The sequence below is a fragment of the Bubalus bubalis genome, chromosome 9 (genome assembly GCF_019923935.1).
Source record: "Bubalus bubalis isolate 160015118507 breed Murrah chromosome 9, NDDB_SH_1, whole genome shotgun sequence".
In the NCBI taxonomy this organism is placed as follows: domain Eukaryota; kingdom Metazoa; phylum Chordata; class Mammalia; order Artiodactyla; family Bovidae; genus Bubalus; species Bubalus bubalis.
In genome coordinates, this window is record NC_059165.1 from 30,633,390 (window position 1) to 30,660,645 (window position 27,256).

A 27,256-nucleotide genomic window follows, 5' to 3' on the forward strand; every position below is an offset into this window, starting at 1 on the left:
GCGTAGTCTGCCAGGCTCCTTTGTCCATGGGATTCTCCAGGCAAGAGTACTGGAGTAGGCTGTCATACCATCTTCCAGGGAATCTTCCAGACCCAGGGATCGAACCCACACTTCCTGCCTCTTAGGGCTCCTGCACTGCAGGTAGATTCTTTACCGCTGAGCCATTGTTGTCCTTTAATTGCCCCACAGTCCCACTCCTGCACCGTCTGTTTTCTTTCCTTCTTAGCACCTTTTTAGCACCTATTTTTTTTTTCCTGCAAAAATACAGTTGCCTGATTGCTTTCATAAACATTCCTATTGTCCGCCTTCGATGTTCTGCCAAGAGAAGCTTTGTTCCCGAGTTGTCAAAACTCCTTTCTCTTCTCTCCCGAAGTGGAACCGCTCAGGGTCTTTCCCTTTCATGCCTTGCCAGGCGGTGCTTCCTCCCAGGGGAAGCTGTATCTCTCCCCTTGGGAGAGGCTCCCGTCTAGTGTGCCGCCTGCTGCTCTCAGCTTTCCCCATCAGGCAAGACTTCCTCCTGCTGCTTCTGCTGCTGCTGCCCCAGCTGCTGCTGTTGTTGCTGCTCCTGCCCCGGCCTTGAGATGCTTTCAAGTAGCTGCAGAGCGTGCCAGTCGCTGCAGATAGCTTAGGTATGCACATAGCTCCGAGCCGGCACCTTGCCAGCTCCCAGCGGCTCCAGCCACACCCAGCTCCCAGACAGGGACAGCAGACAGCCTGGAACAGGGGCACCTGAAAAGGGCAGTTCTTTTTCCTCCCCTTTTCTCCTTTTTTGCATACCTTCCAAGATTTGGATCAGAAAACCTGAACCAGGTGGTGGGGGAGCTCTGACTTTTCCTGTGACCTCAAGAGGGCAAGCTGCAACTGTAACCTCACCTTTGCCTCCAGATGGCATTGTTGCCACATCATCGCTTCCTGGTAAGCCGGTCCTTATCCCATTGTTAAAGGTGTGTCCATCTGCCGGCTGGAGTTGCCAATTGAGTCCGAGCAGATGCATTGCTGCAGGAGAGACAAAGTAATGAAAATATGAATAGATAATTCAGCAATGCAAATGTCAAGGGGGAGGGCCAGGTGTTTTTTCCTAGCGGCTGCCTTTGAAGGAAGCTGTAGTTCAAAAATGGCTTGCCCCAGGCCACAGGGATTAGCTAAATACAGAAAGCAAGTAGCTCTGGGTGGGCTGGGTTTCCTCCTCCAGTGGAAAGGAAACAGCCTTGCTGATGGTGGGACAGCATCCCTTATGGTTGGGCAGAGGAGAAGGGAGGAAACACAGCCCAGACCTTCCAGAAGTGCCCCCGCAAAGGGGAACATGCCTCTTTGGACTCACTGTGAAGGGTATTCTCTATCCCTCTGGGCCTTTCCTGCTCTCTGGACAGAGTTGTTTATAGACTGGTGGTCCAGGGGCATTGACAAGGATAGTTTTCCTCCAAACTGCTCAAAATCTAAGCCTGTTTCAAATCGAGGCTCCCCAAGTGGGACCAGACTTTTGGTCTGGTTCAGGTGAGACTACACCTGTGCTGAAATACCCATGTAGCCCCCAGTAGCTGCAGTATTCCTTGTTGCTGTTGTTTAGTCACTAAGTCATGTCCAGCTCTTTTTCTACCCTATGGACTATAGCCCAGCAGGCTCCTCGGTCCATGGGATGCTCCAGGCAAGAGTACTGGAGCGGATTGCCATATCCTTCTCCAGGGGATCTTCCTGACCCAGCCATTGAACCCGCGTCTCCTGGATGGCAGTAGTACTGGCCCACGGGAAGAGCGCACCTCCCAGACTATTTCAAACTTTAAAGATAGTTTTCCCTCCCAGCCCTCCTCCTGATCAGTGAGCACCTTTCTGCCTATGGTGGAAAAAGCCAGGGGGCAGCAGTGGAATGGGGTCCTTCTCTAGAAAAATTACAATGACAATTCCCTGTCTTTCCCTCTAAAATCCTTCCCACTTGCCTCACGCCCACACCTCCCCAGAGTACAGAATGAGACAGAATTCGGAACCCTGCCTCTTCTTTGCTAAGCAAACAAGAACGCCTGCAAAACTCTTGCTTCACTCCTAGGCACGCCTCAAGCCTCCAGATACACACTTCTTTCTTGTCGTTCTGTCGGTGCCAACTCCCCACATCCCAGGTCATTGAGCAAACTCAATGCCCACCTACATCTGCTGGTTCTCAGTAAGCTGTTTTTACTGAGGAGCACGAAAGGCAAGTCCACACACCTGCATCCTTTTGAAGTCCGGATCTAAGAAATGCTTCCTTTGCAAAAACATAAGGAGCTCCCTTCCCTGCATAGTTCTCACCCAGACAATAACCACCCCGTGTCTGTCTGGCATTTCCACCGGACACAGGTTGATGCCGTTGCTATGTTTCCAGCACTGTGGGAGAGAAAGGGCTGTTGACAGCCAAAGGTTCCTAGTATGATGCGGGGATGGGAGAAACAATTAACCACAGGAAACACAATTAACAATGCTTAGGAAATTGTTCACACAGCAATTAATTCTGCTTGCTTACCACCACCTAAAAGTCAGGCTGCATTGTTTTAAGGTTAGAAAACCTATCTTCAAACTTTACAGCTCAGATTGATGGCTGTGGATGAAGGTGGCAAGGTGTCCTTGGGGGCACGTCTGCTTTTTCTTACACACACCCCTACCTCATAACCAAGTTTTCTTTCTCTACATTCCTCTGAAGTGCACAGCCCACTGTTGCAACTCTTCGAGATGATTCATGCTAATAAGTGACATTCACTGTACACTTTCTGTCTGGGTAACACCTAATTTTCTCCTGCAGTTTATCTATTCTATGTAGGTCACTTACTTGAAGAGACCAGATCCGATTGCCTCAAATAATGACATATTTTCAGCGTACAGAGGTCAGGACATGAGAACTAATTGTGGCAGCTTCAAGATAACGATAGCATCTGATTTGTAATTACCAGGTGAAGGGAGCCAAGGAATTAGCTATTTTTAAATGATTTTTTAAAAAGTTACAATTGGTTATCGGGGCTCGCCTCAAGCCGGCTTGCTGCTACATGGGAGATGCAAGGAGGGCCTCTGTGTTTTAAGAGAGATGCAAACAGATATTGCAGGTCTAGCTGGGGCCCAGGCCTTACACGATTTTGCCTTTTCACATTTAGAGAAGGAAGTGGAGGGTTCATCAGTCAAAGAGGATAAACAACCTCCCCAGGTGCCTTCTCAATATGGAAACTCTGGTCAAAACAGCTCCCCTCTTGAGGTTGTTGCTGTTTAGTCGCTCGGTCATGTCTGACTCTTTGAGATCCCATGGACTGGGGCCCTTCAGGCTCTTCTCTGTCCATGGGATTTCCCAGGCAAGAATACTGGAGTGGGTTGCTATTTCCTTCTCCAGGGGATCTTCCCAACCCAGTGATCGAACCTGGGTCCCTGGCATTGGCAGGCAGATTCTTTACCAGTGAGCCACCAGGGAAGTCCCTGTTCCCCTCTCCTGGTATTCAAACTTGCCATTTCAAGGTGCAGAACATGTTTCAGCCATCAGCTTTGGAAGATCAGTAAGCAAGCAATACCCCAATCTTACTGGATAAAGAGAAAACCCAGGAAACAGTGGCCTCTGTTTGCAAAGATGCCTGTCCCCTCCCCCCCCCCTTGCTTTTTATCTTGGGTTCCATAGCATCTCTTTATTAAAACAAAAAAAGAATTCTGAAAGCAAGAAAACCCCAGGTGGGATGAGAAGGGTTTGGGTTAGAGTATACAAAGTAACTTCTCAAAGAACTCCCAGAAGTGAAAGGAAAAATAAAGTGAGAAGAAGATTGGAAAAGGACAAGAGCCAAATTGATGGTGCACAGGCTCTGTCCTCCCAGTAGAAGCCATGTAACTCAAGCTGAAAATGAAACTCACATTTGGGTGTATGTTCTGTTGTTGTATTGAACTTTAACTAAAGAAATGAGAACTATATCAGATGTAGAACCACCTCTTGGTTTTTTCTTTGGGGGGGGGTGGTGGGAAAGTTTGAAACAGACTTTTGCTTGTGCTTTTTTTTTTTTCCCTTGGTCAGCTATTCCTTCTCTCTTACTTGAGTAGGAAAATGAGACTCTCTTTCTGGACTGTGGGGAAGGACCAAAGTGTCCTTAGGATAAAGACTCAGGGGAGCTGTGAAGTAAATGAGTTTCCTGACTAATGAGAATTCTGTTTCTTATTCTGCTACTGATTGGCTTGATGGTGGGGGCTGAGAAATCAGTCTCTCAGTCAGTCTCTTTACCTTTTGTAAAGGTTTCCCTTTACAGGTAGGATAATGGCTGCTTAGGGCCAGAGGGAGGTTCAGCATCTGCCACCCCCTGAAGACTTAGCAGAATGTCTTGAATATAGAAGACGCTCCATAAGCGTTCATTACAATTGGTAATGACACATGGGGGCAGATGTGAAGAGCTGGATTGTAGGATATGGTACTCTGATAAATAAAAAATACATAATATGGATGTGTAAAGGATGGAATGAAACCGTGCTGGCAGTGATACGGACGGGTCTGTGAAGAGAAGTGTTTTGATGATTAGGATATTAATACCTGCTGCCAGTCCTTGGATCCCTGCTATAGGCAGCCCCATGGCAGACATTCTACAGATATTATGTCAAGGCTCACTGCTTACATTCGAGGCGAGTGCTATCATCATGCCCATTTCACAGACAAGGACGCTGTTGACTATTAAGTATGATCACAGGGGGCTTTTGGAATCCCAGGAGGATTACAACATGAGGTGGTTGGCTGCTTCATACTTCACAGTGATTTGGTTACAAATTCTGGTTCGCAACAGGATCTCAGCCAACCTGGTCTCATAACTCATGATTAATCTCCCTATGGTCTATGAAGTGCCATTTTATTAGGCTGGCCAAAAAGTTCATAACATTTTATGGAAAAACTCAAACGACCATTTTGGCTGGCTCAATATATAGTTAGCATCCTTTTCCTGGGGCAGGGGCTGGTTTACAGCTCCTCACCTTGTTGATTTTTACCACACATGCTGTACACCTTTTCCCTCTGGTACGTGATCAGCTTGGGTCTGGAGTGAAGACAGCATGGCCTGGAGCCATGACTGATCAGTGATAGAATACAGAATGAGTGCAGAAGGGAACTGTTACTGTTGCAAGCAATGGCGAGTTTAGGGCTCTTTGTTACAGCAGCATGCTTGAGCAGATCTTGACTGATACATTTAAGTATAAGGGATCTTGACCGATACATTTAAGTATAGGGGATGTGAGAAATTGTACATTTATACCTTAGGTGTCTGTGCAGTCCTAGAGTTATTTACTTACAGGGTCAGGATCCTTTCTAAAAACCAGCTGGGAAGAGTTAGCACATATTTAGGGCCACCGCATTTTTTTCTCTATGAACAAGTAGCTCTTTAAACATTAAGTGATATCTCCAATTCTGATCTGCTCTCAGAATCAGACTTAGAAAGCCAAGAAGACTCAGGGAAGAAGCCCATTGCTTTTTCATCTAAAGATTTTAGGTGAACACTGGCTTCATTGTTTTCTTCCCAAAGACATCTGGATGCAGTGGGGGTGGTCCCCTCCTCTGCTAGCCACAAATGCTCCAGCAGCTCATCCCAAAAGGTCCTGTTCAGGCCATCTGAGGGTCAAGAGTGAAATGAGTTTGGGAGACCCTTTCCCTAATGTTATTCACCCCCCACCAACAGCCAAAATGCACAATTTATCATGATTTGACAGGCTCCACTCCAGAGAGACCCTGGGATGGAACCAGGGGGCTCCATAGGCAGGAGGGACAAAAGAGGAAAAGCCTCGAAGTGGAAGTTCATGTAATGCAAGTGGCAGCTGGGAAACCAGCCACTAAAAACACAGTAGGCAAACAGATTCTGAAAGTGTCTGTGGCTAATTGGAGAAAACTTTCATCAAGTACTAAAAATGCACCAAGGCAGGACCGACAGACCACACACAGACCCCAGATTTCAGCAGGAATAATAAACAGACCTACCTGGAGTGAGGGTACTGTTTTCTCATTGAACCTGCCTGTGTTTGTGCCAGATACGCTCTGATTGAAATACTCAGGGGGAACAAAAGCAAAGGGAAGGTAGAGGGGCTGGTGGCAGGTAAAAGAATTCTCTAGCAACCGCAAGGGCAGGAGACTGGAGGCCTGGAAAAGTGGCAGCTTGGAACGGGGGTTGTCTGAAATAGTAATTAGGCTATGTGTGGGCCCTGCTGGGTGCCACTTAGAACCTTCCATGCTCACTGGCTGGCAGAGGATCAAGTTGACAAGAGGGCCAATCAATATGTCAGCAACGCTTCCCAGAGAGCTGCTCAGCCCCTGCTTGTCAAAGAGGGCAAACACGGGGGCCACGGGGGTTCTTTGTTTGCCGAGCAGGTCCCCAGGACCCGGGGCTATCTTTAAAGATCAGCTTTGTCGATACATAAATGGAGGAAGAGACTGGGCTTTCCCTTTGAAAATGGAAGCCTTCAGGCCAAGCAGAGCTTAGGGAGGGGGCCAGGGAGTCGAGCTCACTGGGTCTTGTGGCTCAGCCTGCGAGCAGATTCGCAAGGGCCTTAGAGATGACAGCAAAGCTCCTTTGGAGACCAGGCAGGCTGATGGGGAGGGTCAGGGCTGGGTCTCCCCACCCTGACATCAGCAGATCAAGCCAACAATGCCAGGGCTCCTGTGGGAAATGTACCCAATTTGGAAAGGGCCCCTGTCCAGAGGAGAGAAAGAATCCCAGGGGAATACTCTGAGCTCTAGTGCACCAATGCTAACCTGGAACTTGCACAGGCAATCTGCAAAGGCACTTTTGCAAGCAGTAGTGAAAATTAACACATGCAAATGAGCCCGCTCAATGATGATGGCGACAATTAACATTTATTTTGGCATGGAGCCAGGTGTTGGGCTAATTACAGTGTTTGCATTATTTATTCATCATTTATCATTCAGCATATATTTATTGAGTACCTAGAGTATGTTAGGTATGTATTCCTAGGTGCCAGGAATAAAGCCATTTAACCAGACAAATCCCTTGCTCTCATGGAACTTACATTTTAGTGGGAAACAGAAACTAAACACATAAATGAAAAGTAGGGTCCAGGGCTAGGAAATGCCAGGACATGGGGGATGGGGAATGGAACTTTTTTGTTTTTGCTTGTTTAAATACAGCGGGAGACCTGCGTTCGATCCCTGGGTTGGGAAGATTCCCTGGAGCAGGGAAAGGCTACCCACTCCAGTATTCTGGACTGGAGAATTCCATGGACTATACAGTCCATGGGGTCGTAAAGAGTCAGACACGACTGAGCAGCTTTCACTTTCACTTAAATATAGTAGTTTAGTAGTAGTTTTAGTCGCTCAGTTGTGTCCGACTCTTTGTGACCCCATGGACTATGGCTTGCCAGGCTCCTCTGTCCATGGGATTCTCCAGGCAAGAATACTGGAGTGGATTGCTATTCCCTTCTCCAGGAGATCTTTCCGACCCAGGGATCAAACCCAGGTCTTCTGCATTGCAGGCAGATTCTTTACTGTCTGAGCTACAGGGAAGATCCTGTTTAAATATAGACCAATCAAAAACAATGTCTGTAGTGGGATGGGGAGGGAGGTGGGAGGGGAGTTTAAGAGGGAGGGGACATATGTATACCTATGGCCAATTCATGTTGATGTATGGCAGAAACCATTATAATACTGTAAAGTAAAAGAAAAGGGAGTGTTCTCCAGTAAAAGAAAATAAATGAATAAAAATGACGTCTGTGATAGGTTACATTTGAGCCAAGCCTTGAAGGAAGGAAGGAAGCAAGCAAGCAATTTATGATGACATCTGGGGAAGAACACAGAGAAGGCAATGGCACCCCACTCCAGTACTCTTGCCTGGAAAATTCCATGGATGGAGGAGACTGGAAGGCTGCAGTCCATGGGGTCGCTAAGAGTCGGACACGACTGAGCGACTTCCCTTTGACTTTTCACTTGCATGCATTGGAGAAGGAAATGGCAACCCACTCCAGTGTTCTTGCCTGGAGAATCCCAGGGACGGGGGAGCCTGGTGGGCTGCCATCTATGGAGTCGCACAGAGTCGGACACAACTGAAGTGACTTAGCAGCAGTAGGGGAAGAACATTCTTGAAGGTTGAAGTGAAGTTAGGGGGAAAGGAGAGTGAGGGATGCTGGAGGGGTTGGTGATAGGGAGTGGGTGTCCTTGGAGGCTGTCTGCCATGTATTTAGGTGAGATGGGATGACAATGGAGGGATCTAAAGTGCATGAAGGCTCATTTACCTCATTCTGACCCTGTGAGGTGCTCATATAATCTACAATTTTTGCTAAGGAAATTGAGGCTTTGGAAGATTAACTCATTATTGACCAGGGAATTTTTGAAGAAACTAAGGTCTATGGCCTGCGATTTGTTTTGTAAGTGAATACTGAAATGTCTCTGGTCAATGACACTTGGGTAATTACATCTCTGGTCAATAATGTGGTAAGTGACTAGCCTAAGATCCAAAGCCAGTAAATGGGAAGCCTGAGATTCTGACTGAGACACGTGTACCTGCAGAGTCGACCACCATGCCCTCCAGCCAGTGACTCCCTCCACCAAGTCCTGAGTGGAGGCCACTGGGCCCTCTGAGTTCTTTAAATGAACCATGGCTTTGCCAAGACAGAACAAGTCAGGTGGGCTACAGAATCTCTTCCTAAATATTGTCAAGGCTCACTTGGGAACAGACACCTCCTTTTGTAAGCAGTGATTAGTCTTCTATAAATATAAAAAAAACCAGTGTGCTATTTAACTTAAAGGAATGGCCATTGTCTGGAGAAAATAAATCTGTGTGGCAACTTCAATTTACAGTCTGACTGCCCAACCATCAATATGTTTGGTGACTTTTTCCAGGGTCCGTTTGCTTATCATCCTTTGGGGACGCGGTAGATGACAGCATGTCTTCCTACTTGAAGGGAGGGGTTGCTGCAACGTATTAATTATCCTTTTGAGGAAGGCTGTTAGTGCCAAAATGACCTTCTGCCTAAAAGAAGAGCTGCAAACAAAACCGTGAGAGAGAACATTCTTGGAAATGCCTAAAGTCTTAAAGGAGTTTTAAACAATTAAATCTTAAAGGAGTTTGGTGTTTTTTTTTTTTTTAATCCCTTTCAAACGGCCATGGTGGAGTGATTTCTTTTATTTTCGCCCTACTGTACTGCGATACACTGAATGGAATAAACTTTCAAAGCACTGCAGGGAAGTTACGCCCACAAATCCCTTTACTACTAATGGGATTTGTGCACCTATCTCCCAAGAACGCTCTGAAAACCTACTTGCCTGTGTCCAACTTCCAGCCCGCAGGTTCCAAAATGGTCGCAAAGTTTACAGCCCAGGAATTACACAGAAGAGAAAAGATGAGCTGTAGATGACCATATCAGAATCCTGGTAGGACCACGGGGAGTGAGAGGGGCTTGGGAGAAATGGATCGGCCTCAATCCCTCTACCTGCACTCTCTCATCCGCCAGCCATGGTGCTACAATGGTTCCCCGCACACACTTTGTCTGTGCCTTTCTTATTCTTGTCCCTTGCAAAAGTAGTGAGGATTTCTGGCCCCTCCTGCATGTCTGCCATGAGGACAAGGAGCCAGTTGCATGAGGCAGCCCAGAGACCAGAGAGCAGTATGTTCCTGATGCAAGAAGAATCCACACGGAGGGGCCAGCACATTAATCTATTCTTGTGACAGGCTTGGAATGGTACAGCGAGTGGGAAGTGGTATGAGATTAATCAGTTCCTGTGTTTAGAGGAAACAAATGGGGCTCCTTGCCACTTGAGGGTGCACAGGTCTCCCACACTGGTGTCAGTCCCACTCCTGTCGTCCCCATGCGCCCACGGCACTGCAGGTGGCAGGTGTGAACAGTGTGGGTGTGTGGTGTCTGCTGTGCTCTGGTGACCTCTAACAAGGCCCCCCGGCTCCCAGCATCACTGGGCGGATCGATATGTAAGACAGACACACACACTCATGGCCACTTCCTGTTTCTCATGTGGGGACCCCAAGAATACACTGGAGGAGAGGTGATGCTGCTGGAGCCTCCCATTGTCCAATGAGCCAGCTCATCCTCGGGCTGATAAAACACACACCCGGAGCCATTCAACACACAGAGCATCATTTCCCACCCCAGACTACTCCGTTCCTGCTGTTATTTTTCCCGGAAAAGAACTAAAATAAAAGCCTTTCTTTCTCCAAGAAAGGACCCATGTGATCAAAATACCTTTAGAGAATGATAATATCGGTAGGTTTTATTCTGCAAATATATCATGGTCTCGGATTTTAAGAGCTTTTGTGATAGCAAAACACATCCCCACAATCCTTACACATACACCTCAATGCATCTTTCTCTCCCCCGCCCCCCCAAAGATTATCATTCAGGGTTGACAATCCGAACAATACTCAGCTCTCTTTAAGGAACAGCAACCAGCAGTCCTGTTCAAGAGGGTGTTGGTCCCTAAGACCACCAACTACAAGGGAAGGCGATGTGGGCTGCACGTGGCACGTGGCCACTGGAATCCTAGGAAGCAGACATTATGAATGTTTTAGAGGATGAGATGTCATATCGATCAGGAGATGTGCTGTTTGTGCTGGAACAAAGAGGGGGAACTCTCTTTTGAAAATAGCCTTCTGTAAGCGGGAGTGAGGAGAGGGGTCTGGAAGGTGACAATTAGCGTGGTGGCCCTACTCTGTTCTCTCAACTGCTGCAAATGAGAAGGAGGGTCCAGACTTACTTCCTTCCCTGAGCCCCAGGCAGCCCCCAGCAAACTGCTCCCAGTGAGCCTTCTGAGTGAACTCAGAGCCCACAGCCAGGCAGTCTGAGAATGGCAGCCAAGCCAGAGCAGCTTAGCAACAGGGTAAAGAAGGAGCTATCTCTCTCTCCTGAGTCCCTGAGAGATTCAGCCCCATCAGGGTTCAAAGCCCTGCATGGCTACTCATAAGCAGATGATCTTGAACCAATGAATTCACCTCTCTGAGCTTTACATTCCTCAGCTAGAATAAAAGCTAACATTTTTATAAAGTACTGACTCAGTGGCCAGTACTGAGCCACTGAGTATGCATTACCTTACTTACCCTTTACAATAAATCCAGAAGTGGGTTCTGTTATCATTCCCATTTAATAGATGAAAAAATTGAGGCCAAAAGGTGTTGGGAATTTTGCCCACACTGACAGGGCTCAGAATTGGGGAGCTGATTATGGAATCAAGCACATGCTCTCAGCCATTTATATCTCTATGGGGAGAAGGGTGATCAAACCAACTTTGCAGGGTGTAGTCGGTATAAAAGAGGCAGGAACCTGGGGATATCAAACACACAGGAGGCACTCAAGAAATGTGTCTCACTTCCTGTTGGGTCTCAGATCATTTTGTCACGACAACAATGGTGATCGCGGCTACCTTTTATTAAGCCCTTAATGTGTGCCAGGCATAGATTTTATGGCGTGTGTACATTATTCTCCCATTTCACAGATAACGAAATTGAAGCTCAAGGAATTGATATAACATGCAGCTGGTAAGTGGTTGAGGGGTGATTTGAACCTGAGTCCCATGACACCTACAGCCTGAGTACTGACTGTATCACCCAGCTCACAGCAGGACAACTGTCAGCTCAAGTCCAATACCAGTGGAGATGGGGGATGTATATTCATCTAGATAGTCCTCCCCCATTGGCATGAACCCCTTATCGGACGCAACTTTGTGGCTTCCTTTTCTGCATCACATTAGGATGGAAGAGCCACAGTTGAGATGGGCTCAAAGGTCATCTGGTCCAGACCTTTGCTACAGATGGTGCCCATGACAGCCAATGACTGGCTGAGCCTGGATTTGAAACTTGGTCTCTTAATTCTTTGTCTGGTGCCCTCTCTGCTGTCTCTTCCATTTCCTTAAAGACAGAGAAGCTGATGGGCAATGAAAGGCCTTAAAAAACAATGAAGGCACTGCAGAGAAGCCATCTTCTCTCACCTAAGATTTTTATTACTATTATCTGCAATGCAGGGCATGAGTGAAAATAGCCTGTTAATAAATTAGTCAACAAACTGGGCATTATTATTCTTCCTGATCCTAAATTCATTAGCTAGGGTTTCTATGACAAAGTGCTTCTGCTGCAGAAGTTCATTCACACCTGGAATCTAAAATCACTATTTTTCTATTTATTTCTACCTGGTCCAAGGATGCCGTGGTTGATAGAGATGTGATCCCTCCTGCATGTCAACTTGGTAATTTTTCAGGAGTGAGAAATGAGTTGAAGAAATAAGGATGTTGAGCAAATCCTGTATGTAATTCTCATTTCATTTGGTCATTTGTTCAGCAAAGCCAAATTAGGCACATGGGGAGGCTGCCAGTGTTCTTTTCAATTTTTAATTTCTGACATGGTTCACTCAAGAATTTTTTTTCAACTCCAGAATAAAAAAATCTCGTGTTAGCAAATTGGACTTGATCTTTCTCTTAAATGGTTTTAAGTTAAGTGGATTTCACATGCCTAACCTGTAACATTTAAAACTTGATTCTGATGGAAAGAAACATTGAATTTTAAAAGGAGTTAGTTCTTTCCCCCAGAGCCTGATCATAGAGTGGGAAGTGAAAAGTTTCAGAAATATGGTAGTCCTGGTTCTCTGATATGCTTAATATTAATATGGTCAACTTTTTAACTGGGAAAAAAACTGGTCTAGAAAAAAAGGGATACCTTCTTATTGCAATGCAAGCCACCAGTATCCATCAAAAGAGAAGTACATTTTCATGTGCAATAAGATAAATGATACAGCTAGGCTTATTTTGAGTTTTTGACAATTTACTTAGTAGAGCTAATTTCAGGGGTTTTATAGGACACTCAAGTTCCACAGATTTCTTTCCTGCTGAAGGTACACGTTGGTTTCAACAGGCAGCAGCATTGTAACCACCATGGCATTTCTGGCTCATATAAAGCATTGCAATGTCAGCAGAACACCATTCTACGCACCCTCCCTCTTCTCTTCAGCTGGTGACCCCTCCCCACCTTGGCTACAGTGAAATGTGGTTCTGCCAAAACAATAAAAGTTTGTTAAACAGAAAGCCATGTTATATTCCTTCAGCTTTTACATTTAAATGAACTACAGTGAAATAAAGTGAAAAATTCAGTTCACATGTGGCTACTGGACAGTACAATTCCAGACCACTGGGGCTTACTGGGGTTCTTCTAGGCCGATTTCCTCCTCTTTGCTCCCAGGATATTTTGTGCCTACATCTCTCAGGGCATCTACAGCTTTATGTGGTAATAACTTATTTGCTGGTCACCCTACCTCCCCTCAAACTCTGAGCCATGAGCACCTTGAAGGGTGAGAGTGAGTCTTTAGCCAGCTCATTTCAATATGCCTGCAATGGAGGAGACCTGGGTTTGATCCCTGGGTCAGGAAGATCCCCCGGAGAAGGGGATGGCTGCCCACTCCAGTATTCTTGCCTGGAGACTCCCGTGGACAGAAAGACCCACCATTATTTCTGTGTTTTCCTGCCCTCTACAGTAGTCTAAGAGAGGAAAAAAATTAACAACACCAGCAGTAGAAGAATGGGCTGGAAAGAAGGCTGCTCCTGCCTGTCTTCTCTCATTATTTCTTAGCTGGATAAAAGCAAAACACAAGTGAACCACAAGACCTGACCTCCCACACAGTCCCTCCACCTTGAGGCTTGCTCTTTATATCTTCAGTGCCAGAGGACTAAGACGGCTGAAGGCAGGCTGGATCCATGGGGTCAGTCCTTCCTGCTGAGAGCCTCCCCACCATATACCAGGATCATGCCAGGATAGTCTGGAACCTGCTGGAATTCAAGAGTCCTGATCCACACCACCTGCTGCCCACAAACATATCCATAGCCCAGACCACCATGGATGTCTTCCTGGACATTCCTGTTTTTATTTAACTCACAAATTCACTGGCAATCATTGTGCACCTACTATATCCCAGATACTACAAACCCACCATGCAAATCTCTTTCCTTTTTTTAAGTGTTATTGATGTATAGCTGATGTAGAATGCTGTGTTAATTTCTGCTATATAGCAAAATGCTTCAGTTGTATGTCTGTATATTCTTTTTCATATTCTTCTCCATTATGGTTTCTCACAGGATACTGAATACAGTTTCCTATGCTGTAAGTTGTTGTTGTTCAGTCGCTCAGTTGTGTTCAACTCTGAGACCCCATGGATTGTAGCACACCTGTCTTTTACCATCTCCTGAAGGACCTTGCTGCTTAAGCCTCTTGTATATACTAGTTTTCAATGTGATTTTCAATAATAGTCAACACTAGTTGGTGGTTGCTGGGTGCTAGACACTTCTAAGAAGGTTAAATATTTAGCCATGAAATATTTGATAGATCAAATGTGGTAGAATACCAGTAATTTTCAATGGTCCAACTTAAATATATTAATCATTTACTACAATAGCTCCAGAGACAGGTATTTTTATTATTACTTATTTATATCTGAAGAAACTATAGGAGTGAGAGATTAAGTAACCTGGTCATCCAACCACCAATAACAGAGCTGGGCTTTGAACTTGGAAACTCTGGCTCAGAACACTTAACCATAATGCATTCTGCCTCTCAGAGTAAAAGTGTCAAAACAGAATGCTACTTTCTTTCTGCCTAAAGACTAGAAGCCACACTTCAGGTGCATTGTGGGTAAAATATACTTTTATGGAGACAATGGAACAATGTAGTTAGAGCAGCTTAGCAGCCAAAAAGACTTGGCTTCAAGCCCAGGTCTCCCTGGCCCTTAGGTATCTGAGATTCTGGGAGTTTTGTTTAGTCTTTTGACTTCTCTGACCCTCAGCTTCCTCATCTGTAAAGTGGGAATCTTCACACTCCCCACCTCCCAGGAGAGATCGTCACATTTAATGAAATACAGCATGTATAACACTGAGCCCAGCTTGACAGAGTTACAAGCTCAATAAACAAGTCATTGTGTGGATTGGCCAGAAATAACACTATTTGGAGAAAAGTATTTTCCAAATTCCAAATCGCTCGATTATAAGCAAATAGTCATCCCTAAATTGGAGATGCCCTGCATTCTGAATGAAAACCTCAGAATCCAAAGTGGAAAAATACTTAGGGGTCATCTTCTCCAGACTCATTTTACAGAAGAGGTGACGGAGCCCAACCGAACAGGGGTTAAACACCTTGGCAGGGAGGCCAGGCGCTGTTCTCGAGGAGCACAGACCCCTGACCTCACTCGCTTCCACCTTGCTGCCTGGATTCTTAAAGTCATCCTTTTGGGGAGACACTTTCAAGTGGGATGTCAGACCTGCTGACCCGACTCACAGATTCCACGCGTGTGTGATGTCACTGGCAACATGAAGCAGTGATGGGAGGTGCAGTTGGGGTGGGAAAGGGAGGTGAGGGGGGGATTCTAAATGATTTCTATCAACCTTCTCCAAAGGTACCACCAAAACACAGTCCAAGTAAAATCAGCATCTTTTCTATGCAAATGTAACTTCAACACAAGCCCTCCAACCTCCCTCTTTCTACCCAGATTGCCACCTTGAATCCCTTCCTGTGTTAATATTCAGGAGATGCTTCTGTGTAAAAAACATTCAATAGCAATATTTCCTACATTTACTCTGATAGTCACAAATTCAGCCTGCTCACATGGTTAGGTTTGTGCAGTGTGGGAGAGCTCAGTTAACGAACCTCCTCTAATCCTTGACTATGAGCCTGGTGCTGAGCCAGGCTCAGGAGGGGAGTGGTTACCGAGACGCTGCTGCCCTCCAAAAGCTGCCTGTCCAGGCCAGTGGGTTCAGGCCATGGTGCCCAGACTAGCAGAATCAGCATCCTCTGAGAGCTTGTTAGGAAATGCAAATTACTGGGCCCCACTCCAGACCCATAAATCAGAAACTCAGGCACGGGTGGGGCTCAGTTATCTCTGGATTAACAAGCCCTTTAAGAGATTCTGACCGATGCTCACGTTGGAGAACCACTGGTGCTGACAGCAATGAGTAAAGCAGAACCCGAAGGGTGGGAACAAGCTCCCCTTGTCCGTTTCCACAAGGGTGGAGGAGGTGCGAGACCCAGAACCTCCCGCCAGGTGCGTGAGGTCTCCGCCCACACGGGACGAATGTCACAACCAGCTAGGAAGACGCACGACAGAAAAGAGATGCTCAAGCCAGAGTGAAAAGATGGGAACAATGCCAGAACCAGACCTGAGCCAAAGTGAAACAGAGAAGCGGGGGAAGTTCCTCCTCAGCCTGCCTCCTCTCCTCCCAGGGTCTGCTGTCTGTCTGCTCTGCCTACCTGGGAAGACCAGCTATCAGAGACCTACCACCACCTCCAGATTCAGCAGTGCCACTCGTATGAATGCCCTCCCATCACACTGGAAGCTTCCTGGACTCCCATCCAACTCACTTAGAACTTTGCTTTCCCAACTATCGGCCAGTTCAATGCATATGAATTCAATGAATGTCCTCCCCCGCTTACAGCAACTTCACATTTTCTACTGTTAATAGATGTGTAATTATAAGGGAGCTTAAGCCAAACATATAAACTCTCAGGGTGGAAATTTTAGGCCTAAAATTGGGGAGATATTTTCAGAGACATTTTAGACAATGGCTCCAAGATGGCACAAAGGGAGGGCTCCCCCCTCCGCTCTCTGCTCAGCCCTGACTGCTGACGTGCAGACTGAGGGCAGGAAGGTCTTGGCGGATCTGAGCTCTGTTTGGCAGAAGGATTGCAGCCCCTTCCTCCCATCAGGCACAGAGCTGTCCAAAGAGATGCACTGAGGTAGTTGTGGCAGGGACTTCTGACAGGAAATATCTGTTGGTGAGCATTCTTGGGGCAAATTCTTTTCTTCTTTAGCCCGGGAGGCTGAACCCACGAGTTTGAGCTTAAAAGCTATGTACTAGCTCAGGACTATTAAGGCTTAGCCTGACGCAGCTTCAGCAGAACAGCGCAATTTTTGGAAGGCTGTTAAGACAGTTCATGGAAGTGCGGGAGGACCTGGCCCACCAAGCCCTGTCTTTATTCTCTATCAGTGGGCTTTCTCCACACATGGTGAACCAGGCCACAAAGAATACCAGACTCATCTTCCTACCCTCTTGGGCCACCAGAGGAAAGAACTTCATTTTTCCAGCTACACTTTCAGACGCCTTAGACAAGGACTCTGACTGTCTCAGCTGGGGTCACAGGTCCTGCCTTGGGCCTGTCACCGTGGCCTTGAAGGAAGATAACACCATGGGCCTGAACTGAAGACAATATGCAGAAGGTGCTGTGTATAGGGACCTGGTCATCAGGTGAAGATGCCACATCTGAGCCAATAAAAATACAGGATGCTAGTTACATTTGAACGTACTAATTTAGGACACACTAATTCTAAAAGCATTACGTGTTACTTATCTGTAACTCAGATTTCATTGGGGTTCTACAGTGAATCTGGCAGCCTTGTCACCAAAGGAACTGGTGGGAGTCAATCAGGGTTCCTATTTTGTATATACAACAGTATGGTTAAACCCTTGAAGAGGTACAGAGTTCTTTGTGGAGCAAAGTACTGTCCATACCCAGAGGTGCCCCGACACTCTGTTCCCTTTTGTGTTGGGACGGCTGTCGATGCAGATGAGAGCCTGTGGCAAGCATCCACATTCTTCACCAAGTGTAAAAACTGTGGCTGTCTGCTGTGTAAATCTTGTGCACAATACTTTTTATCAACTGTATGGATTCCCAGATGGGACCTGAGGATTTTATCAGAAAATTCATCTAGGATTATTCAGTTCAGTTCAGTTCAGTCACTCAGTCGTGTCCGACTCTTTGTGACCCCATGAATCGCAGCATGCCAGGCCTCCCTGTCCATCACCAACTCTCGGAGTTCACTCAGACTCACGTCCATCGAGTCAGTGATGCCATCCAGCCATCTCATCCTCTGTCGTCCCCTTTTCCTCTTGCCCCCAATCCCTCCCAGCATCAGAGTCAACTCTTCGCATGAGGTGGCTAAAGTAGTTAGAGGGATGCAAATTATACCTACAATTAGCTATTTAGATCACACAGGTCAGAATGGCCATCATTAAAAAGTCTACAAATAAAGTCTGGAGGCAGTGAGCAGAAAAGGGAACCCTTCTACACTGTTGGAGGGAATGTAAATTGGTGCAGCCACTATGGAAAGCAGTATGGAGGTTCCTCAGCTAAAAGGAGTCACCATGTGATCCAGCAATCCCACTCATTGCCATTTATCTGGGGAAATCTTTAATTTGAAAAGATACAGGGAACTCTGTGTTCATAGCAGCACTATTCACCATTAGCCAAGACTTGGAAACAACCTAAATCCCCATCGACACAGGAATGGAAAAAGAAGATGTGATACATATGTATCATCGACTACTACTCGGCCATAAAGAAGAACAAAATAACGCCATCTGTGACAACACGGATGGACCTAGAGATTATTATACTAAATGAAGTAAGTCAGAAAGAGAAAGACAAATGTCATGTGATATCACTTATATGTGGAACCCAAAATATAGCACAAAAGAACTTATCTGTGAAACAGAACCAGACTTACAGACACAGAGAACAGGATTTGTGGTTGCCAAGCGAGGGGGAGAGCCAGGGAGGGATGGATTGGGGGTTTTGGATTAGCAGATACAAGCTATTATATATAGGATGGATAAACAACAAGGTCCTACTGTAAAGCACAGGGAACCACATTCAATATCATATAATAAAATTTAATGGAAAAGAAAAACAGAATTCAGCTAGCATCAAATTGATATTTCACTCTTGCCAAAGCCCCCCTAGATCTGATAGCCAGCATGATACTACCTAACTGGTCCCAAGTCCCTCTCTTAGGCTGGATGTCAGTGCCCTCTTCCCAGAAGGCTCACTACAACCCATTTTATCTTCTCTCATCTCAGCTGAAAATTTGAAACCTAAAGATCTCTGCCCAGTTGTTCAGTGGTAAAGAATCTGCCTGCAATGCAGGAGACCTGGGTTCAATCTCTGGGTTGGGAAGATCCCCTGGAACAGGGAATGGCAACCCACTCCAGTATTCTTGCCTGGAGAATCCCATGGACAGAGGAGCCTGGCGGGCTACAGTCCATGGGGTTGCAAAGAGCCAGACACGACTGAAGCAATTTAGCACGTGTGCAAGCAAAGATCTTCTGCAAGTTCCATTTCTGCCAACAGTGTTGATTCCTGTAAATATTTACCAAACGTGTTCTGCAGTCAAGGCACAGCCATTTTTTCTTTTCCTTCTGGAAGGAGGTTTATTACACAAAGTAATAGGTGATGTCTTCTTACTACCACATCAATCTGCTATAGTACCTGTGTGCTGAACTTCCTCGACAGCAAGAACAAACAGTTGTTACTGAAACCTTCCACACAGAGGAAAACAGTAAAACCAGAAACAAAAGCGAAATAACAAACAAAACTTTTACAGAGATTTATTCTCTGTTAGACTACTGAACACAACACAGAGCAGCCCAAAGCTAAAGTTCAATTATATTTTCTAAAGCAGGAACGTCAAACAGTTCAACTTGATTTTTTTCTTCAGACAACACTGTCTTATTTTGCTGATAAGGGGTGACTTTTCAGCACCAAGTATCCCCCAAAGGACCCTGAGCTTTGGGGTGAAGTCCTGGGCTCGGATTTAGGATACACAAAGCCAGTCCAGGGCAATGTCAGCATAGGCGAGATTTTGAGCTGAATAACTTTTTTCCATGTGTTCTCCCATCTGTTCTCAGGAGCAATGGTGCCTGAGAAGCTCTGGGTGAATGAACTGATAGTTAGTGAAGCAAAAAGCTAGTCTAGGGGCCCATGGGAAGCATGTCTGGTTTAAGGGCAAGACAGTATTTCCTTTTCTGGGAAGGCTCTATACATTTAGAACAGATTCCTTAATCAAGCGCCAATGATCTCAGACTCGACCTTTAGTGTTCTTCTCACAAGGTCTTGCGCTTCATACAGTGGTCAGGAGCCAGCTCTCATCGGGTGAGGGTACTTGGCTCCAAACAGTCTTTCTGAGAAATATGTTTCAGTGCATGTGGGACCACTTTGTCCAAAGAGGAGATTATCATTTTAACAAGTGGCTTTAGCCAATTAGTTTATTTTTTGCTGAGTTTGTTTTTTTCCCATTCCACACTCCTAATTCGATATCCTTATTTTACATAAAACGTGGAAGGCTGACTGACCCTCCTAAGGATTCATGCAGGGGGTATGGTGGGCCCTATTGTGGAAACTGAGTAGACTGTTTGGTGGTGATGAGATACATTTCTCACATGGACTCTCCTTACAGGTCGACTGTCTCTGTGTATCCATGTATATGTACATACATGTGCTCAGTTGCTCAGTCGTGTCCAACTCTTTGCGGCCATGGACTGTAGCCCACCAGGCTCCTCTGTCCACAGGATTCTGCCAGCAAGAATACTGGAGTGGGTTGCCATTTCCCACTCCAGGGGATCTTCCCAACCCATGGATTGAACCCTCATCTCTTGTGTCCCCTGCATTGGCAGGCGGATTCTTTACCACTAGTGCCCCCTGGGAAGCCCATGTGTGTACACAAATGTACATAAACATAAATGCATATATGTCTGTATATACATATGTATGTGTACACACACACACACATATATATCTCCCCGCATGTATGTATATGTCTTATGAGTGATTTGTCTTCACTGATTCTATCTGGCTTTGTTACTGTGTATTCTAGAAGGCCAGTGATTAGGTATATCTGGCTCACTACTGTACCCCTGGAACCCAGCAGAATAAAAATGGTCTCTATACAGCTCTTTCCTTTGCCAAGCACTGTGCTAAGGGTGAGTCATAAACTCTCTCATTTAATTTCCCCCCAACTCCTATGAGACAAGTATTATTATTATGCCCATTATATACAGAAGAAACTGAGTCACAGGGAGGCTTAGCATCCTGCCTGTGCTCATGTAACCAGTAAATAATTAAAAAAAAAAACACACACCCAGGGATTTGATCCCAAGCAGTCTGGATTCTGGAGCCTGTTTTCTTGCCTTATACTGGAAAATACTTGTTTTATAAATTAATAAATAAATGGATGGCTAGTAAGATTAAAGCACTATATGACAAAACCATGTTTTCACCCTTAGTTATTAGGCGCAGAAATCACATAAAATTCTCTAAAAGTATCACCCATTCCAGCCTTTCTCCCTCTGACTCAAGTATGTGGTTTTCCACACCCTCTACAACTCATTCTGACTTTCAGAGTCTGCATTATTCTCACAGTTCTATTACACAAACTCCCTGTTATGGGATTCCTAATTGCTAATCTCCACATTGGTGGATAAACATTTAGGTGGACACCGCTACTGCCTCCTCTTTTTAGAAAGGTCTTCAACATTTTAGAGGGGTCTTCAATATTCAAAGAAACTGTGAGCCATACCTCCTCATCAAGGACAGGCTTTTTGTGATGAGCTACAGGCAGTTAGGGGCCCTGAAAATCCAGATGAGACCGCCTGATCTAACACCTTGAGAAAAGCAAAGAAATATACAAGATCCAAACCATGTTCATCTCTGGACAACTGAGCAGACCACTCTGAATTAGGAAGCTGTACTTCTCTCCATTCACCATTCACTCCCCATCACAGCTGGGCCCCCATCATGGCCCTGGGAGAGGAGTACCATACTCTCTGAGCTCAGATGGGTGATCAAATCCTACCCTCAAGTCTCATGGGCTAATTAAGACTCCACGGCTGGTCAATGCTATTCACTGCGGCAGTTATTTTAAACAACTCTAGACAGTCTCTTCTGGAGAAGGCGATGGCACCCCACTCCAGTACTCTTGCCTGGAAAATCCCATGGATGGAGGAGCCTGGTAGGCTGCAGTTCATGGGATCTCGTAGAGTCGGACACGACTGAGCGATTTCACTTTCACTTTTCACTTTCATGCATTGGAGAAGGAAATGGCAACCCACTCCAGTGTTCTTGCCTGGAGAATCCCAGGGATGGGGGAGCCTGGTGGGCTGCCGTCTATGGGGTCGCACAGAGTTGGACACGACTGAAGCAACTCAGCAGCAGCAGACAGTCTCTTCATGTTCAAAAACCTCTCTATTCTCTCATGTATGATTTACACAAATAAATCTCGAATGGTGGATTTTCTGTCAACCCCACAAGAGGCTTCTCTAATTCCATACCAAAAAGGCAGCCCTACTTGATCCCCAAACTTGTGTTTGCTCTTTAAAACTCTTACATAGTCAGTAGGCAAAACTACACAGAATAAAACACTACCCACATTCCACTTGGAGAAGGCAATGGCACCCCACTCCAGTACTCTTGCCTGGAGAATCCCATGGATGGAGGAGCCTGGTAGGCTGCAGTCCATGGGGTCACAAAGAGTCGGACACGACTGAGGGACTTCACTTTCACTTTTCACTTTCATGCATTGGAGAAGGAAATGGCAACCCACTCCAGTGTTCTTGCCTGGAGAATCCCAGGGACAGGGGAGCCTGGTGGGCTGCCGTCTATGGGGTCGCACAGCGTCGGACACGACTGAAGTGACTTAGCATTAGTAGCACATTCCACTGTGTTTACCAATCAAGACACACAGTCCCAATACTTGAGTCTGGATACTTTTGCCACCTGGATTCCAATTTTCAATTTCCACTGGAAGAGTCTCATATTCTCACTGCGGCATCATCTGTTAATGCCCATGGTCCATGGGGAACCATCGCTTAACAGTAAAAAATGGAAAAACAAACAAACAAAAAAAGATTCTACTTTCCAACAAAACCAGTTTCCAAGAATTGCTGCTAAAGAGAAGTGTTGAACCCTTTTCCACTTCAATCATTTTCAAAACTTTTAATGAATCTTCTCTTTTAAACAAATAATGCCATTAACATGGATGCTATGCAAATGAGATGCAGGACCTGCATTTGTTTGGCTTCCTCAAAATTGTTTCAGAAACCTGATCACATCAAATATTTTTCAGTTTATGCAAAGCAAGACCTCTCAATACATTTTTTTGAAGAGTATGTAGTTTTTCATTTGCATGTTAGTCCCAAGTGGTAAATTTACACTCTGAATGTAGGATTAACAAATTTCCATGTCTGTACTGCATTTTGAAACTTAATCATAAAGAAGTTACTTTCATACACCAAGGGCCTTAAGAATCTGAAATTGAATGAACTTGGAGGTACCTGGATGCAAGAGTTTAGCACGGAGACGGCACCGAGGAAATCTGTTTTCCCAGGGAAACATCATTTTTGTAGTTACCGACTTCATACAGTGGTTTTTCAAAAACTGATTTCAAGTCATCTTGGAGACCTCAGGAACAAGAATACACTTCGTGCGGCTGAAGAAACCACTTAGATTCTTGGCTCCACAGATCTGCATCCTAACCCCTTTTCCGACTGCTCTTTCCCAGTCTGGCGAGCAGGGCTGGCAGTGCCACTTCCTCCTTGTCAGGGAACAATGTTAGGGCTTGAGAGAGCGATGCATGATCACATTTACTGTAGCATCAACTATTTTTTTCTTAATTGTCCTGAGATCCTAGAAAGGAAACAAGCGTCTGTGCTGACAGAGGAGCTCAGCGTGAACTCTCATTTTTCACATGGAGCTAATTAAAAACTGAAATTAGTTAAATATGGAAATGACACTTGCAAGCACTTTAGTAGAATTCTGGCAAAATCCCTCTGGAGTGCTGTGACATTACCTGCTGCTCCGAAACTCCCCAACTGAATTTCACAGTTAAAAGGCTGAGCAAAGGGAAAGTTATTATTGAGATTTTGGATTCAGAATGGGTCTGTAAAACTCCAAATTAAATTTCACGGCTGGCCCTTGAGTGGCTGGCGATATATAAGGCAGGCCAGTGGAGTGGGCTGTTCACAATGTTCCTGCAAGCAGGCGCTGCAATTATCCCCTCTTTAGGTATGGTTCTGTGGGGGGCAGAGGGGCGACGATCAGAAGGTTAATGGATGTATTTCTCCTGGAACCTGTCTCGAGGCACTTCACATATACACCGGTTTGGACAAAGAGCCTGGACTCATGCATGGGGTATCGGCTCCTATTACGAAAACTGAGGAGACTGCTCAGGGGTTACAAGACACCCTTTTCACATGTATTCTCTTTACAGATCAGACTGTCTGCGTATCTCTGCACATGTCTATACAGAAATGCATATGAACATATGTGTATATGTGTGTGTTTATCTGTGTGTACACATCTACATCTCTCCCTGCATGTATGTATATGTTTTACAGGCATTTCTCAGTTTTTATTCATCATTGTGATACTTATCATTGTGATCTCCCATCATGAAGCAGGGAGATCAAACAGCTTGAGTCTTACTGGGGGAGAGAGAATGGCCTTCTCTTAAAAATCCCTCGTAGAAGAAAGAGCCTTTCCAAATGGACTAGGATGAAGCGGGATCCTCCAGTGTAGATGGCAGGAGACACCATCCACGATGCCACATCCTCCGTCACAGGCAAAAACAGTAGCGTTTGCTCAAGGGCAAATTATGGTGTTTGTCTACATCTGCATACAATTTAATTAAACCCGCCTACGTGTCTGATGGCTCAGGATCTGCGTTGGAGTGTTTGGGAAGTCCAGCCACTCTGCAAACCAGTGGAGTGCTGGGATTTTTATTGTTTTTCTGATACCCTGTCCATGTGCCCTTGAGGCATTCCCTCCTCCTGGATCCTGGCCACGATGGAGGCAGGCACCGCATCCCTGCCTGGGCAGGCCAGCGAGAGGTGCTGCGTCTTGCCAAAGCCGGCCCTGCTCCGTGAGTCAGCTGGCAGGGCACCGGCAGTGGGCTGAGTTGCCAGAAAGAGTTCTCTGGCAGCCCTGGCGCGCATCTTCCCATCACACTCAGGCTTTGCTAGTCCGAGGCCTGGAAATCAGTGCGGCTTACCCAGCTGGATGGGTGGAAATGCCGCAGCTGTACCATCAGGCTGGCTTATTTTTATTGAATTTTGAATATCCAATTTCAAAGCAATTCAAATGAATTTGCCCAAGGCTTCAGATCAGCGTGGCTGCCGACACTCTCTGCAGCAGGGTTTCGAAGTTCATATTTCTAAACAAGGGCAAGATTACAGAAGCTTTCCTTGTCAGGACCAGCGCCTCTAAAGAACCCTCTCCACCGACTCTATTAGGTCACATGCTGACAGCGGCGGAAGCTGTTGTGCTAATCCGGCCCCCTCGCTATTCAGGCCACACTGGTCAAGCAAACTTCTTCCACTGATGAGAGAGAGACAGGGGAGTGGAGTCAGGGGGAGGTTTCAAAGGATGCAGGTCGTGGAGGTCAGCACATAGAATGTTGCTTACAAAGTGCAGACTGGATAGATAAAGATGCACAGAAGTGAGGCACTGCGGGCACGGGGGTGACCCCATAGCCTTGACCCCAGGGGGAGAAAACAACCTTTCTAGAAGTCAGGATCAACTCCAAACTTGTTCTGTAACAATCGTTCCCCCATCCCATTAAGATAAAGAGTACAAACAAAGAAACACTATACCTCTTTTGCTAAGACTGACTTGATGATTGGAATCTTCCATCTCATGGAGTCTTTCCATCAGCTCCAAAAAAAAAAAAACCAAAAAAAAAAAACCTCCAAATATCTGTCTTTCCTCACCCCTGTCATTTTATTCTAATCCTGCTACACTCATGCCTGGAAGGCATTTGTTTTAAATGCACAAAGCAAAACGGAACCCAAGAGGTAGAAGGCTGAAGAATTGAGAAAAATGGGCCTCCTGAGGAAAAGCCCGCAGAACAACCTAAGGCTGAGGATGGTTAGATAATCACAATATGACCTGCTCTGATTTCTTCCAGTAGGACTTGGGAGACATCCCAAGTAGTGCCATGGCACTCATTGAAAACTGTTTTTAAGAAGCCTGGGGAAAAAACCAACTCAATCACTTATCAATGTTCCAAATCTGTCAACTCTGCCCTGCAGGGGTTAAAAAATAACTTCAAAACACAGAGCAAACCGTGATTTGGTGACTCTGCTTGTAACAGGAGACAGTCAGCTTCAGAAGAGCAGGGACCTGCTTCTTCTCCCTGAGTACCGCACCCCCAGCCCAGCACAGGGCTGGCCAAGATATTAGCAGGACATAAGGAATATTTGTGGAATGAGTGAATGAACAAATGAGCAGAGGTTGTCTTGTCATCCAGGGGTGTAAAATGGCTTTTAGAGTCAGAAAGACTCCTAATATGGCCACTTAATTGTTAGGTAGCACTGGATAAGTAATCTCTAGCCCTCAGTTTTCCCATCTATAAAATGGGTTTGATAGAAATACTGACTGCATGAAACTGTACTATAGACTAGATAAGAAAATGAACATAAAGGGCCTGGGACCATTTAGAAGGGGACGCTTTCCCACTTATTCAACTGGATAAATCACAACTCTTGTACCTGATCACTTGTGTTCCCTTTGTATCATTCTATAGAGTCTGCCTTTAAAAGGGAAAATCAAATATGTAGGACAGCCTTGTGTTTTTGAAAAAAATTTATAGACCTTCAACAAGGAAAGTTTTGCCAGCTCAAGGCAATTACTGTTTGGGTACCTCTTGCACACCTCACCAGAAATGAGGGAACCATGATTTTCCTTTAAAGACAAGCACTTTAGATTCAGATATAAAGACACAGAAAGCCAAAAGTGAAATAAATAGCAGCAGGATAAAGCAGAAACCCCAAAGACAGAAGTAAAGGAAAGACAAGAACCCAGTGGCAGGAAGAGGGTGCGGGATCTGCGTAAATGCTTCTGGAAACCAGAGGTAAGAACAGCCACCCACAGGTCACTCTCCTCTTGTGTGTGATGCAGTCAGTTTTAAATCATTTGCTCCTCTGAGCAAACAGTGCTGCTGGTTAGTTATCCAGTAGATGTTTTTTAATTACAAGCTGAAAAAGTCATTCTGGAGCCCTGAAACCAGTGCCCTCATGCCTAAGAAGTGCTTTTTAATATTTATACATCTAAAGAGGGTTTGCCCTTGCAGACATAGAAAATCATTAGGAAGCCTTCTCAAGAGGATGTAACTTTGGTCAAGGTCATGCACAAATCTAAACTTCGAATTTCAGCCAAGGCTTACCAGTAGGTGCCACTTTTGTGCCACAAACCATTTCTAACCCTTTTCTGACTTTATTTCTAGGTTATCAATTTTTAAATAGAGGGAAGGAACGAAAATATGCTTGTGAGACAATTCTGAGCATATGAAAGTTGGAAGAAACTTTTCTTTTTTTCCCTTGTTACTTGGCGCTTCTATTTAATAGAGCTTTTTTTTTTTTTTTTTTGACTTTTTTTCTTCCAGCATGGCAGATGAATGGGAGAACCAAGGAAACTGCACTCAAAGAAATGTCTTCTAACAGTGCTAACTTTGGTTTGGCATGTCACCTATCTAACGATATCAGGGA

General features: G+C 45.5%; 1 protein-coding gene across 3 annotated transcripts in view; it reads right to left on the bottom strand.

The window, feature by feature from the left end:
- The window catches only part of TENM2 (teneurin transmembrane protein 2), a 1,791,425-nt gene that overhangs the window by 245,474 nt on the left and 1,518,695 nt on the right, over positions 1-27,256 (bottom strand). For all 3 annotated transcript variants that reach the window (XM_044947351.2, XM_044947353.2, XM_044947352.2), the window contains one exon: positions 874-996. In XM_044947351.2, coding sequence (XP_044803286.1) covers positions 874-996 — 123 coding nt within the window. The remainder of the gene's footprint in view (positions 1-873; positions 997-27,256) is intronic.